The following is an 11,517-nucleotide window of genomic DNA, read 5'->3' as shown; positions in this document are numbered from 1 at the left end:
ATTACTTATGCATCCAGTTGTATATATAGTCAAGTTTAATAGATCCAAAATAATTTAAATTTGACCCGAAAATAACGCCAGATAAAAAGATAAACCCAAATCCATTAAAATATGCCTTAGGTCTGAACCGAATTTCAGAGCGAATTGGATTTTAAACATCCTTACTTAAAAACATGCATTCTTAGACGATTCAAGTAGTTACTCAACTCATTTTATCTTATTAATATTTCTTAAGTAGTAAGCTAAATATATTTTAAATATCAATGATTTATAATTAATTTATATTGATCTAGTGAATATCTCGCGTGTCTCTTTGTTTGTTAACAGTAAATTTTTACATAAAATTTAAATTTATAATTAATTAATTATTAATTTATCGAATTGGATGATATCGTGAGAATAATTAGATATTATATATAAAGTATTTAAAAGAAATATATCTTGAATAGTTATAAAAAAATATAGAAATATTATGTATAAAAAGATTAATTATCAAATCAAATTCATTATTAAGCATATTTATCAAATCCGGCTCGATTCAGTCGGTTTGACCAAAAATCTGGTCATCCAATAATTTAACCGGATCGAGTCACTCGTCGAACCGGATAAACAAGGGACCCGTTAAAAACTGATTTGGCCCGACCGATTTTTATTAAAATCAGTGACCCTGCCGATTAATTTAACCCGGGTCATGTTTTTTTTGGCGTCGTTTCATTCCTCCAGTCCTCCGCCCCCTGTTGATTTGCATGAAATGAAAGCATGAACCCTAATGGCTAATGTCCCTAATCTGAATGGAATTGGAACCCCCCTAACCCCCAGCCAGCCTTGTGTCTCTTCTCTCTCGAGCTCGACAGTCCATCACTCACGGCGGCTCACGGCGGCTCACGGCGTCACCTTCACTTCGTCACTCACTCGTCGCTCCCCTCACCTCGTCGGTCGTCACTCTCAGTCTCTCACGGCCTTACCTCGTCGCGCTCTCGGTCTCTCGGTCTCTGCCCAGGTGAGTTTCAGCTTTGGCCTTGTTATTCCTCTTTCAATTTCATTGCTGTAAATTATTAGTACATCTTGAATTTATTGTTGAAAGTTGAGTTTGTTGCTGAAATTATGATTAGCTAATGTTAATTTGCTGTAAATCATATTTGGAGAATTGGAGCTTTTTTGTTGCTCCCTGAAAGTTATCATAGTTTAAGTTTTTGTTGCTGCCTGAAAATTTTCATAGTTATCATACCTGAATTTGTTGCTAGAATTCTAGAAGTAGAATTTGTTGTCAGCTGTAAGTTGAATTTGATGCTGAACATATCATAAATGTGGTTGTTGCTGAAAGTAGAATTTGTTGCTGGATAACTGAGTTGAGTTGAATTTATTACTGAACCTTGTTGTTGTGTTGCTTAAAAAATGCTAAATCTTTTGTTGCTGTATGTTAAGGGATAAGAGATAAGAGAGTTGGTGAGTAACAAAATTAGTTTGGTACAGTTAGTTAGGGTTTGTTATTTTGATCTCTAATATTTTTCTCTTTTCCAACTCTGTTATAAATGAAGCTCTTGCATCCCTCAAAGAGGTGTGTAGAATTGATTCATTGATGGAAGAATAAGATGAAGTTAATTTAGTTTGCTAGTTTCTTGTAGCTCTCTCTTCAAACTCTTCTTTCTTTGTTTCTGATGTTCTGCATAATGCAGTGTTTCTTATGGAAGATATAGATGCAAATCAAAATGAGGAAAATGTTGATCAAGCTCCAAATTTGTCCTATGAAGATATAGATGTCAATTTTAAGATCACTTGGACTTGATTTATCGATTGTGTTATCTTTTGCTTGTTCTTGTTTATTTAAATGGTGAAAGTATTTTGTACTAGAAACTAGTTTATTATCTCTTTTTGCATCATTAGTTATGTCTAAAAATTAATATTTGAGTATAATTATGTTTGTAAAGACTTGCATTTGGAGAAGCAAATCCTTCTTCTTTTGAATTCATCTTACTTGTTTTTTGTGGTTTAGATTTATTTCAGTGTTTGATCCTGTGTACCTTGATTGTAGAGCAGAATCCAGGAGTTTGGCTTTGATATTTTGTGGCAAAAGTGGAAAACATTCTGTGGTGTCTGTGATTCTTGTTCCGTTGGGATGTTGTGATCTTAATAAATAAGATTGGAAATGCTTGATTAGTTAGTTGGTCAACAACCGATGTTATTATGAGGAAGAAAAGGAAAGGAAGTGAGGCAGATGCCTCCGATCTGCCGGATGATGTTTTGCCTTTGGAACATGAGTCTGCGTCTTCGAATTTGAAGTGTCATTACTCGCTGGAGGATTGCTTTAGGCTGAAGAAGAGGTGCAAGGAAGATGCCGACACTGAGCCCGCCCCTTCTTATAAGAGGAGGCTCGCCGGCATTGCGACTGCCCCGCCTTGTGGGACTTCATCATTGATCACGTCGGGCAGAGGTCTCAAGAGGAAGCTAGGTTGCATTGATGCTGCTACCCAGATGGGCAGGAAGAAGAAGATTGAGGATGATTATGTTCCTGGTCAAACGATTGAGCAAGGAAAATTTGGCTCTGTTAGGTTGTGCCGTTCGAGGGCTAGCGGAGCAGAATATGCGTGTAAGACTCTGAAGAAAGGAGAGGAGACAGTTCATCGAGAGGTTGAGATAATGCAGCACTTGTCTGGACATTCGGGGGTTGTGACACTGCAAGCAGTGTATGAAGAAGCTGGATGCTTCCATCTTGTGATGGAATTATGCTCCGGGGGGCGACTGATTGATCATATGTTTAGGGAAGGTCCATGTTCGGAACAGCAGGCTGCTAATGTACTCAAGGAAGTGATGTTAGTCATCAAGTACTGTCATGACATGGGATTTGTGCACAGAGATATCAAACCTGAGAATAATCTGCTCACAGCATCAGGAAAAATAAAGCTTGCAGATTTTGGCCTCGCAATGAGAATTTCTGAAGGTAACATCTGAGACTGTATATGAATATGATCATCTCCCTGATGTATCTTTACAATTAACGTGGATAGAATTCTTTCCCAACCTGTTTTATGTAAAAGAAGTTTATACAACCTAATAATTATCAATAAAACCTGTTTGAGGGTATATAGCAGATGTGCTAGTACATTATTTGATGTTAGTTTTGAGCCTAGTGGTCATATGTTATTTCCCTGTGGTATTGTAAATGGTATACTGAATTTGAAAGTAATTGCTATTATTGCAGGAATTTTGAAAGTGGTCAGAACTCTACACTTTGCATTCATTGGATCTTTGTTTGCTAATTTTACGTTGTCAATAGGAGAAAAACATGGTGGGATTTAGATGGTTATATCCTTTGCAAGTTGCAGGATTTTTTCTTTCACCACTCCTTAAGTCTTCTGCAAATTTGAGTCAGAGGTCTTAGGGAAAATGCTTGTATCAATATGAACCTAACCTACCTTGCAGTTAGTCCATGATATTGTCTTTCCTATCTGTTGCAAATAATATGTAATTGGAATTTCTCATTTTGTGCTCCATTTGTCGTACAATTATATGTTTCAGCATTGTCTAAGCTCTTAATAACTATAAATTTTGTATCTCAGGTCAGAACTTGACTGGCTTAGCAGGAAGCCCTGCACATGTCGCCCCAGAAGTATTGTCCGGCAAATACTCCGAGAAGGTGGATATATGGAGTTTGGGAGTGCTCCTGTATGCTCTATTGGTTGGCAATCTTCCATTCCAGGGGGATTCATTGGAAGCTGTTCTTGAGGCAATTAAGAATGTTAAATTGGATTTCCAAACAGGCATATGGGCAGCAATATCTAAACCTGCACGAGACCTCGTCGAGAGAATGCTTACAAGGGATGTTACATCAAGAATAACAGCTGATGAAGTACTTAGTAAGTTCATACGCATTGATTATAATAGTTTTGTTGTTGGCCACTTTTATCTCTCTACATCAATGATGCATGCAGAAATGTAGCAATTAATTCTTGTATTCAATACTCCCTTTTGTTATTTCATTTGAAATGATTAAAACAGAGAACAATTCCAAGTTCTCGATAGTTATCTTTGCAGTCACAAGGATTTTTTGCAAGCTGAAGATCTGCAAGCTCTCAACAACTTTTGCCAATCAACAACTTTGTATGTTATACTAACATTTTCTGGTTCATTTTCAGCGCATCCATGGATGACATTTTACACAGAACGCACATTGAAGGCACTGCCGAGCCGAACAAAAACGAAGCACCAAGTTGGTGCATCATGCGGACGGTTTGTCTCCGCCCCTGTAACTAGGCTAGGAAGAAACAGGTTAGGTAACAGCTCCCTTAGCGTGTCCTCGTCCTCTGAGAGTTGCGACTCAGATGATGAGGACGGATGTGTGCTGATCGACAAGGATCTCAGAACCCAAGAGGAGCAGGTTGTGTGGTCCAACAGGTCCAATAGTTGAGCAAGGTTCATCTAACATGAAGGCTAACAACCTCTGTAAAGCATTTTGACCTACTGACATGGCTGACAATTGCCACATGCCACACTACCACGGTACCCTCCGCTTTTGGGGTGTTTTAGAAGTTACTTTCCCCCATCACAACGACAACGCAGCACAGCATAACAACGGACACAGTGGGCAAAACTGCAAAAGTGGATTACATTGCTGACAATGCCCACGTTAGGTTGGCCTTTGTGCCAATTGCTCTCCAACTTCTCCCTTCTTTTAGTGTATGATCTAATTGCAATAATTTTTTTCTAGTCCCTTTGGTCGTTAACCTAATAATGTTTGACTGAGAGAGTGAAATAATTGTACAGAATATGTATATATAGAATGCATATTATTCTATCTCTGCCCCTGTTCTTGCTATATCTACAGCACGGTTTATATATATATATTACTGAATTTTATTGTGTAACTTTTTTAGAATACTAAAGAGATTGATTATAGTGTTTGATAATATATGGTTATAACAGATCAAAATTAAAATTAAAACTTAGTGGTGGTGTAACCATGACATTGACATGAACACATACGAAATACAAAACCCTGATTTCTTCTCAAAAGCATCGCAAGAAAGGTGCAAGTAGGACATAGAGACGGGACAAGAAAGAAACGAAAATAAGGGAATATGTCTTTTGTAAGTATCAGAATCTCACGTTTTAAGGATGATTTTCGCGCACAATTGAATACATCTCAGCCGTTGATGAAAACACTTACGAGAGCAATAAAAAAAACCTTTACATGTAAGTAACTAGTAATATATTGGGAATGCAATAATAATAGGATGCCTCTCTCAGAAGCAAGAGAAATCATGAATGTGACACGCAAAAGAAGTTCTGTTTCTGCATGCCTGCTACAAAAGCAATAATTGCCATGAATATTATGCAAGGAATCATTACTGTATAGGCTAGTAATCTGATCAGCAACCACACATCCAACGATATTCATCAACAACAGTTTTTTATTTTATTTTTCTAAAATGTGTTATTTACCGTATGAATGAATGTATGATAGCAACTCCCATTGATTTGCCCATCTATTAAACTTGATGGAATTAAGAACACAAGAATATTATAACATTATGTGGGCACATAACTAGCTATCTTAATTATTAATGTTATGGAGCCTTTGATCAAAACAGATTCTTATCTAGTACTTATCTAGTACGTTCCGCTTCATTTATCACATAATCAAGATAGAAAATGGCACTATAAAACTAAGCAATATATCCAAGAAATATAATTCCAAAGTCTAGATTTTCAACTATATAGTGTGTTACACTTTGATGGATAGTAGAGCTTTTCTATACAACAAAATGTTAATGAAGAAGGCCTACGCTGACGGCTTCTTTTTTCAACTCAACTGGAGCATCATAACCCCTAACAGTGACCTCATTTTCTAAACATCTTTGACCAAGCGTATACTACAAAGAAACAAATTAATGCAAAACAAACCACATGAACAACATGGTTTGAACCACTTCGAACAATGCTCTTGTTCAATCTTCTTATATTATTCTTAACCCCGGCTTGAGCGTTCGTCATCAATGTTTGCTGCATCCAACAAATACAAACCTAAATGTTAACCAGTTCTGGCAAAAAATAAAAACATAACAAATAAAAAAGGATGGTTGATCAATAACTGCAAATCAACATGTACCAGAAACTACACGAGTTCCACAGTATTCATTTGTAGTAGTAGTTAGTGTTGCTAATAATGAACATTATAAAAATAAAATATATAAAATGCTGAACATATTTTGGAGACATCTTCAGATGCAACACCATAAAGTATTACTTCTCAATTTATGATTATTCTTACATCCATTGATTATCTTAATGCAAATAAACCCAGAGATAATCCTAGCTAACTATCCTAAAGAAATCAAAATCCACAATATTGAACGATCTTGTTTCTTGGTCAAAGTTTGAAATTCTAACAGTTGCATAAATAACATGGCGCCTAAACATTATTCCCACAGTTATCATTTCAGCTTATATAAGACGTCAAAATCTAGAGATGAATGAAGTTCCTGTAGGAATCATTTTTGCTGGTTCATATAGAGCAGGCAACTCTAAGCAAACTGATACACACACACATAGGAGTATAACTTATTGAAGATATGATGTACCAGATCTTCCAAAAAAATCTTCTGCTGCTTTACTTCTGTACCTATCTCTTGAGCAACCTGCACCCAATATGTATGAAGCATAAAGGCATGAAGGGAAACAAGAGAAGGGGAAAAAATATTGGAATGCCACAGTTTCCTCAAACTACTTCTAATAAAATAAAACAATTAACAGTAATTACATCCTTCCCTAGAACATAAGGCATACAAGCATACATTATTTCCATCAAAATCCAATACTCTATAAGGAGCAATAGATTGTTAAATCAAAGAAATTGTCATGAAACAACTTTTCTCAAAAATTTAAGCTAATAAGAAGAGGAGCATGAACAGTTATATCTCTATCATGCTTCCTCAAACAATATTCTCTTTTCGATTTGCTTGATTTTTTTGTATATGCCTTCTTTTCTCTTTTTATTTGCCTTATGCTATTTTTCCTCTGAAACTCAGGATACCATGTTATAAAACTACTCCCTCCAAAAACTTAAGCGGATAGAAAAAGGCACCAAAGAATGATTATATCTATATCAGTATGGAAGCAAGCATTGAAAAGCACATACAAGATCAACATAATAATTCTTCAGTTCTTCTCCAGAATAATTCTCCCTTCTAAGTTTCAAGTCCTAAAAATGAACATTCCTAGTTCCGTGCTATGTGTATGTACTCCAAACTCCAAGTTCCAATCAAAGAATTAATAATGAAATTATTGAGAGAAGATAAATACATTTCTCAAAATTTTGACTTGGCCGCGAAGACCGGTGATTTCGTGGTCCAAGTCCATGTCCATGGGATCAATGCGCAATTGGATTTCATCGGAGGAAGCAGCTGGTCTCGTGCTAAGCCCCTCTCTGCAAATCCAAAAAATTATATGAAAATGAGTATGATTACGGTTAGCATCAAATTCTGAAAATGGATGAAAGAATTTAATTACCTGGATCGGAAAGGGGCGGCATCACCGTAGGCGGAACCTCTTCGGTACGAATTGGAAGACATCAAAGATGGAATATCACGGAGAACACGAAAACCCTTCTCGAAGAATCGCGAAGAAATCCAGTAGGGAAAACCCTAAAAATCTCCGAAGAAAGATTTTTTGGGGGAAATCCCTGAGACGGTAGGTTGGGTAGGTTGCACCAATAAGATTAATTTGACGAATGAAGCAACTCTCTCTCTCTCTTTCTAAAGTGTGTGTTTGGATTCACGTAAACAGTCGCCCGGACCTGGTCACTGCGACCCCCTTTGTGAGGGGCACCCCTTCTCCCGAAGTTACGGGGCTATTTTGCCGAGTTCCTTAGAGAATTTGATCTATGGACAGCATCGTTGTGGTAAAGGCCGTAATGCCAGAGGAATCATTACCGCAGGGCATTCTTTCAATCTCGACGATTTACAATAAATAGGTTATTATGATTTCGGGTAAGCCGCTGGACAAATTGGAGTTTGAATAGAAGTAATTTTGTAGAATTGATTTTGGGTAGAAGTGAGTTTGTGCCAACATGATTTATGTTTGGCAATTTTTATTAAAATTGATTTTAATAAAATAAATATTGTTTAGATAATATTAGTTAAAATCACTTCTAGATAAATAATTAATTAATTATTAAAAAAATATAATATTAAATTATAATATTATTTTTTAAGTATATTTAAACTTTTTTTATATTTTTTTAGTATTTTTTATAGTACTTTATTTTAGTATATTATAATTTTTTATTATTATAATAAAAATTAATATTTATTTATAAAATTAAAAATTAAAAATAATATATAAAAATTGTCAACTTTTTTAAATTTTTTTATAGTAAAAATTAATATTTATTTATTAAATTAAAAATAATATATTTTAGTACTCTTTTTAAATATTCTTAATAATCTTATTTTTATTATTATTTTAGATTCTAATTTTTTATAAGTTATATTATTATTATTATTTATAATTATTTTTTTTTAATTTATCATTTCTAATAAGAACAATAATACATATTATAAAAAATTAAAATGGTAAACAGTGTACAAAAATTAGAATAATTGTTTTAATATTCTCAGTAATTATTTAAAAAATATATGAAAAAACTAATAATAACCAGCAACAATCCTAAACGTACATTGAGTAAACGCAGAAGCTATAATTTCTTGCTTCTAGTGAACGAGCTTTTGGGACGCAGAATCAGGTTGGCGTTTAGAGAAGAAAAATTGCCAAACATCAAAGAACAGCGTTCAAAACACTGAAACGCACTTTTATCCTCTCAAACGTGTTTCACAAACACACCCTTTCTCATTAGGTTGTGTCCCTAATCCATTGTTTCCGAGGTTTAGCCTTGCGCTTCTCTCTGCTACGAGTTAATAAAAATCTTATTTTATTTTTATCTACTTAATATACTAAAATTAGGTTTTTCCCCGACTACTAAAGGTAACGTGTCGATTTCTCATGCCTCCATTTTCCCTCCAAAACAAATAAAAATTTTTTTTCTATTCTAAATTATTTTATTGTAATTATATTATAATTAATACTAAATGAATAATATATAATTATACTAATTTAGCAACATATCTTCATTATAATTATATCAAATCAATATTTAATGCACTATTAAATTACTTATCAATTATCAATTAAAAATACTTTTAATACTTTTAATGATTATAATAATATCAATAATAGTAATAATAATAATAATAAAAAATCTTTGTTACCCGATTCACGTATATCAAATAATTTTTTTAAATTATTTTATAAAAAATATCTTTAATATAATTATATTGTAATTAATATTTAATGAATATTATATAATTATACTAATTTAGAAACATATCTTCATTATAATGGTATCAAATCAAAATTTAATGCATTATTAAAAAATTACCTTAATAATAGGTAATTTACATATTTATTTTTGTTTTACTAAAGTCTATATATAGTGTTTTTCTGTGATACATGAATCTAAATTTGAGAGTTAATTCATAATTTTATATTTAGTATTTTTTTACTACTTCATAGAATAAGAATATATTCTTCATTTTTTATTGAAGTTGATCCTTTTAAAGTACAATTTATAATTTTTTATAATATTTTTCATATACTCATTCTATTATATTATTTTTTTGATAATTTTTTATTTGTTGTTACTCTAAGTTATTCTTATCGTCTAATGTTCCAGTTCGATTGTCTTTTGCCACAATCATTTACAATGCATCACATCCATGAAATACCTCATCGAGTTGTCTTTACTGATTCAGGTTCCAACTACATGGATATAAACGTTTAAAGAAGAGGCAATAGTCTCTACTTTACCGAAGGATGGTTGGATCTATTCACCTATTATGACTAACCCAATGGAATGTGGTTAAAGTTAGATTTCTTAGGAGGAGCTCGATTTTTGATTGAGGAATTGCATCCACGAAATTTTATAGGGCAAGTTCAAGTTCCATCCCCTCCATGCTTTTTACGTCTGCTCGAAAATCTTCGAAGTGGAGCACATAATGAAATTGAATTTCCTCAGTTTCAGTTCAGTTTTGCTAAATTCGTGACAAATTCAGATATGCAATTTCAACTATTGGTAATATATTTAAATTTTCTTAGTTTAAGCTGTTCATTATTAGAATAATTTTTTAACATATTTTTATTTTTTTCAGAAATTACCAGCTTTCTTTTACATGCATGCAAAGCCATTGAGGGGAATAAGAGTTAGTTTGGTTTCTCGGTGTGATAATTTTATACCTTGCCGCATTGCATGGATAGCGGATGATGAAGTTTATCTAATAAGAGGATGGTCTGATTTTGCACGAATTCTAAATATTGAAACTTACGATGTTATTTCAGTTGGTTGTCGTTACAAGAATAATTCTATATTATACGTGACTACGGACTAGAATATGTTCAATATTGTTTAGGTAATTTGGTTTTACTATTAGTATTTGATTAAATTATAATTATAGAATTTTAAATTATTGCCTCAATTTATATATTACGATTATTTTTTGTGGATTTGGTATTTTTAAATAATTTAATAAAATGAAGTAGTGTCAGATATTATTAAGTTTATTTTTATCCTTTATTTCTTTATTTGTATTTTCATTATATTTGACAAAAAAATGAACCTACACATATATTAAATCATTGACCTAAAGACAATTTATTTGCCAATAAAAACAGATTTTATTTATAATTGGAATAAAATTTATTTGCTAATAATCGGTGGATAAAATTGAAATTACACCCGTGTCATATAATTATAATTGATTAATTGGTATAAAATAAAATTATACCCGTGTCATGAGTAATAATCTAAATAATTATATCTTAACAAAATATAATTTAAAATAATTTATAAACAATTATCTTAACAAAAATAATTATTTAATAATTGATTTAAAAATCAATGCAAAAAATAATTATTAATAATAGTATTATTAACTAGGTAAATAATATTAATTTGACAAAAATTACCAATTAATTTAATTAACTGACATAAAAAATTGTATACTAATTTTACAAAAATTGCATGGCACGGGTAATTGAAATATAAATAATATATGAAAATCTATTGAGTAAATTAATGATTTTGTACCTTAATAATTTGACAATTATTACTCAATTAACCAATTAATTGAATTAGTAATAACAATTTTCAATTTCAAATTTTATATATTAAGTAGTTATTAAAAACTGGGTAATAACGATTTACACGGGAAAACCATTGATAAATTCAATTAACCATATAGAAGATAATATACTAACAGTTTTAGTATATTATTTATGGCAAGCAAAATTATTTCCTCATATTTTCTATTAAAATTGAAATTAGTAATAGTTTAAAAAAAGGTTTATTAATAAAATTACTAATAGTCACATTTTTATACACAGGATATATGTTTTCTATATATTATTTAAAAAATATAATGAAACATGAATAATGAATGAGTATGTTATTTTTTCGAATAGCTAATT

The 11,517-nt window shown here is 32.1% G+C and overlaps 2 protein-coding genes across 3 annotated transcripts; one reads left to right on the top strand and one right to left on the bottom strand.

The window, feature by feature from the left end:
- Nucleotides 1–699: 699 nt before the first annotated feature.
- Nucleotides 700–4,830, top strand: LOC130979227 (serine/threonine-protein kinase PEPKR2-like). Of its 2 annotated transcripts, none has more exons than XM_057902608.1 (4): nt 700–1,000; nt 2,038–2,938; nt 3,558–3,854; nt 4,134–4,830. In XM_057902608.1, the coding sequence occupies exons 2-4, from the start codon at nt 2,185–2,187 to the stop codon at nt 4,403–4,405; spliced, it is 1,323 nt and encodes a 440-aa protein (XP_057758591.1). In that variant the 5' UTR covers nt 700–1,000; nt 2,038–2,184; the 3' UTR covers nt 4,406–4,830. The 2 variants fall into 2 exon arrangements, with proteins under 2 accessions (XP_057758591.1, XP_057758592.1); XM_057902609.1 differs by having other exon boundaries at nt 2,033–2,938.
- Nucleotides 4,831–5,686: 856 nt separating this feature from the next.
- On the bottom strand, nt 5,687–7,923 carry LOC130979350 (bet1-like protein At4g14600). Its single transcript, XM_057902770.1, has 4 exons — nt 7,507–7,923; nt 7,300–7,423; nt 6,579–6,635; nt 5,687–6,000 (listed from the first exon to the last, which is right to left on the bottom strand). The coding sequence occupies exons 1-4, from the start codon at nt 7,566–7,568 to the stop codon at nt 5,839–5,841; spliced, it is 405 nt and encodes a 134-aa protein (XP_057758753.1). The 5' UTR covers nt 7,569–7,923; the 3' UTR covers nt 5,687–5,838.
- Nucleotides 7,924–11,517: the final 3,594 nt, after the last annotated feature.

This window comes from Arachis stenosperma, chromosome 5 (assembly GCF_014773155.1).
Source record: "Arachis stenosperma cultivar V10309 chromosome 5, arast.V10309.gnm1.PFL2, whole genome shotgun sequence".
NCBI lineage: Eukaryota > Viridiplantae > Streptophyta > Magnoliopsida > Fabales > Fabaceae > Arachis > Arachis stenosperma.
The sequence above is the reverse complement of the archived record's forward strand: the minus strand, read 5'-3'. Positions and strand labels throughout refer to the sequence as shown.

Coding starts and splice junctions, on each gene's coding strand:
- LOC130979227 (XM_057902608.1), top strand. CDS start 2,185: ATGAGGAAGAAAAGGAAAGGAAGTGAGGCAGATGCCTCCGATCTGCCG. Junction 2,939..3,557: donor CGCAATGAGAATTTCTGAAG/GTAACATCTGAG, acceptor TTTGTATCTCAG/GTCAGAACTTGACTGGCTTA. Junction 3,855..4,133: donor AACAGCTGATGAAGTACTTA/GTAAGTTCATAC, acceptor GTTCATTTTCAG/CGCATCCATGGATGACATTT.
- LOC130979350 (XM_057902770.1), bottom strand. CDS start 7,568: ATGTCTTCCAATTCGTACCGAAGAGGTTCCGCCTACGGTGATGCCGCC. Junction 7,424..7,506: donor GCCGCCCCTTTCCGATCCAG/GTAATTAAATTC, acceptor TTGGATTTGCAG/AGAGGGGCTTAGCACGAGAC. Junction 6,001..6,578: donor AGATTTTTTTGGAAGATCTG/GTACATCATATC, acceptor TGTTGGATGCAG/CAAACATTGATGACGAACGC.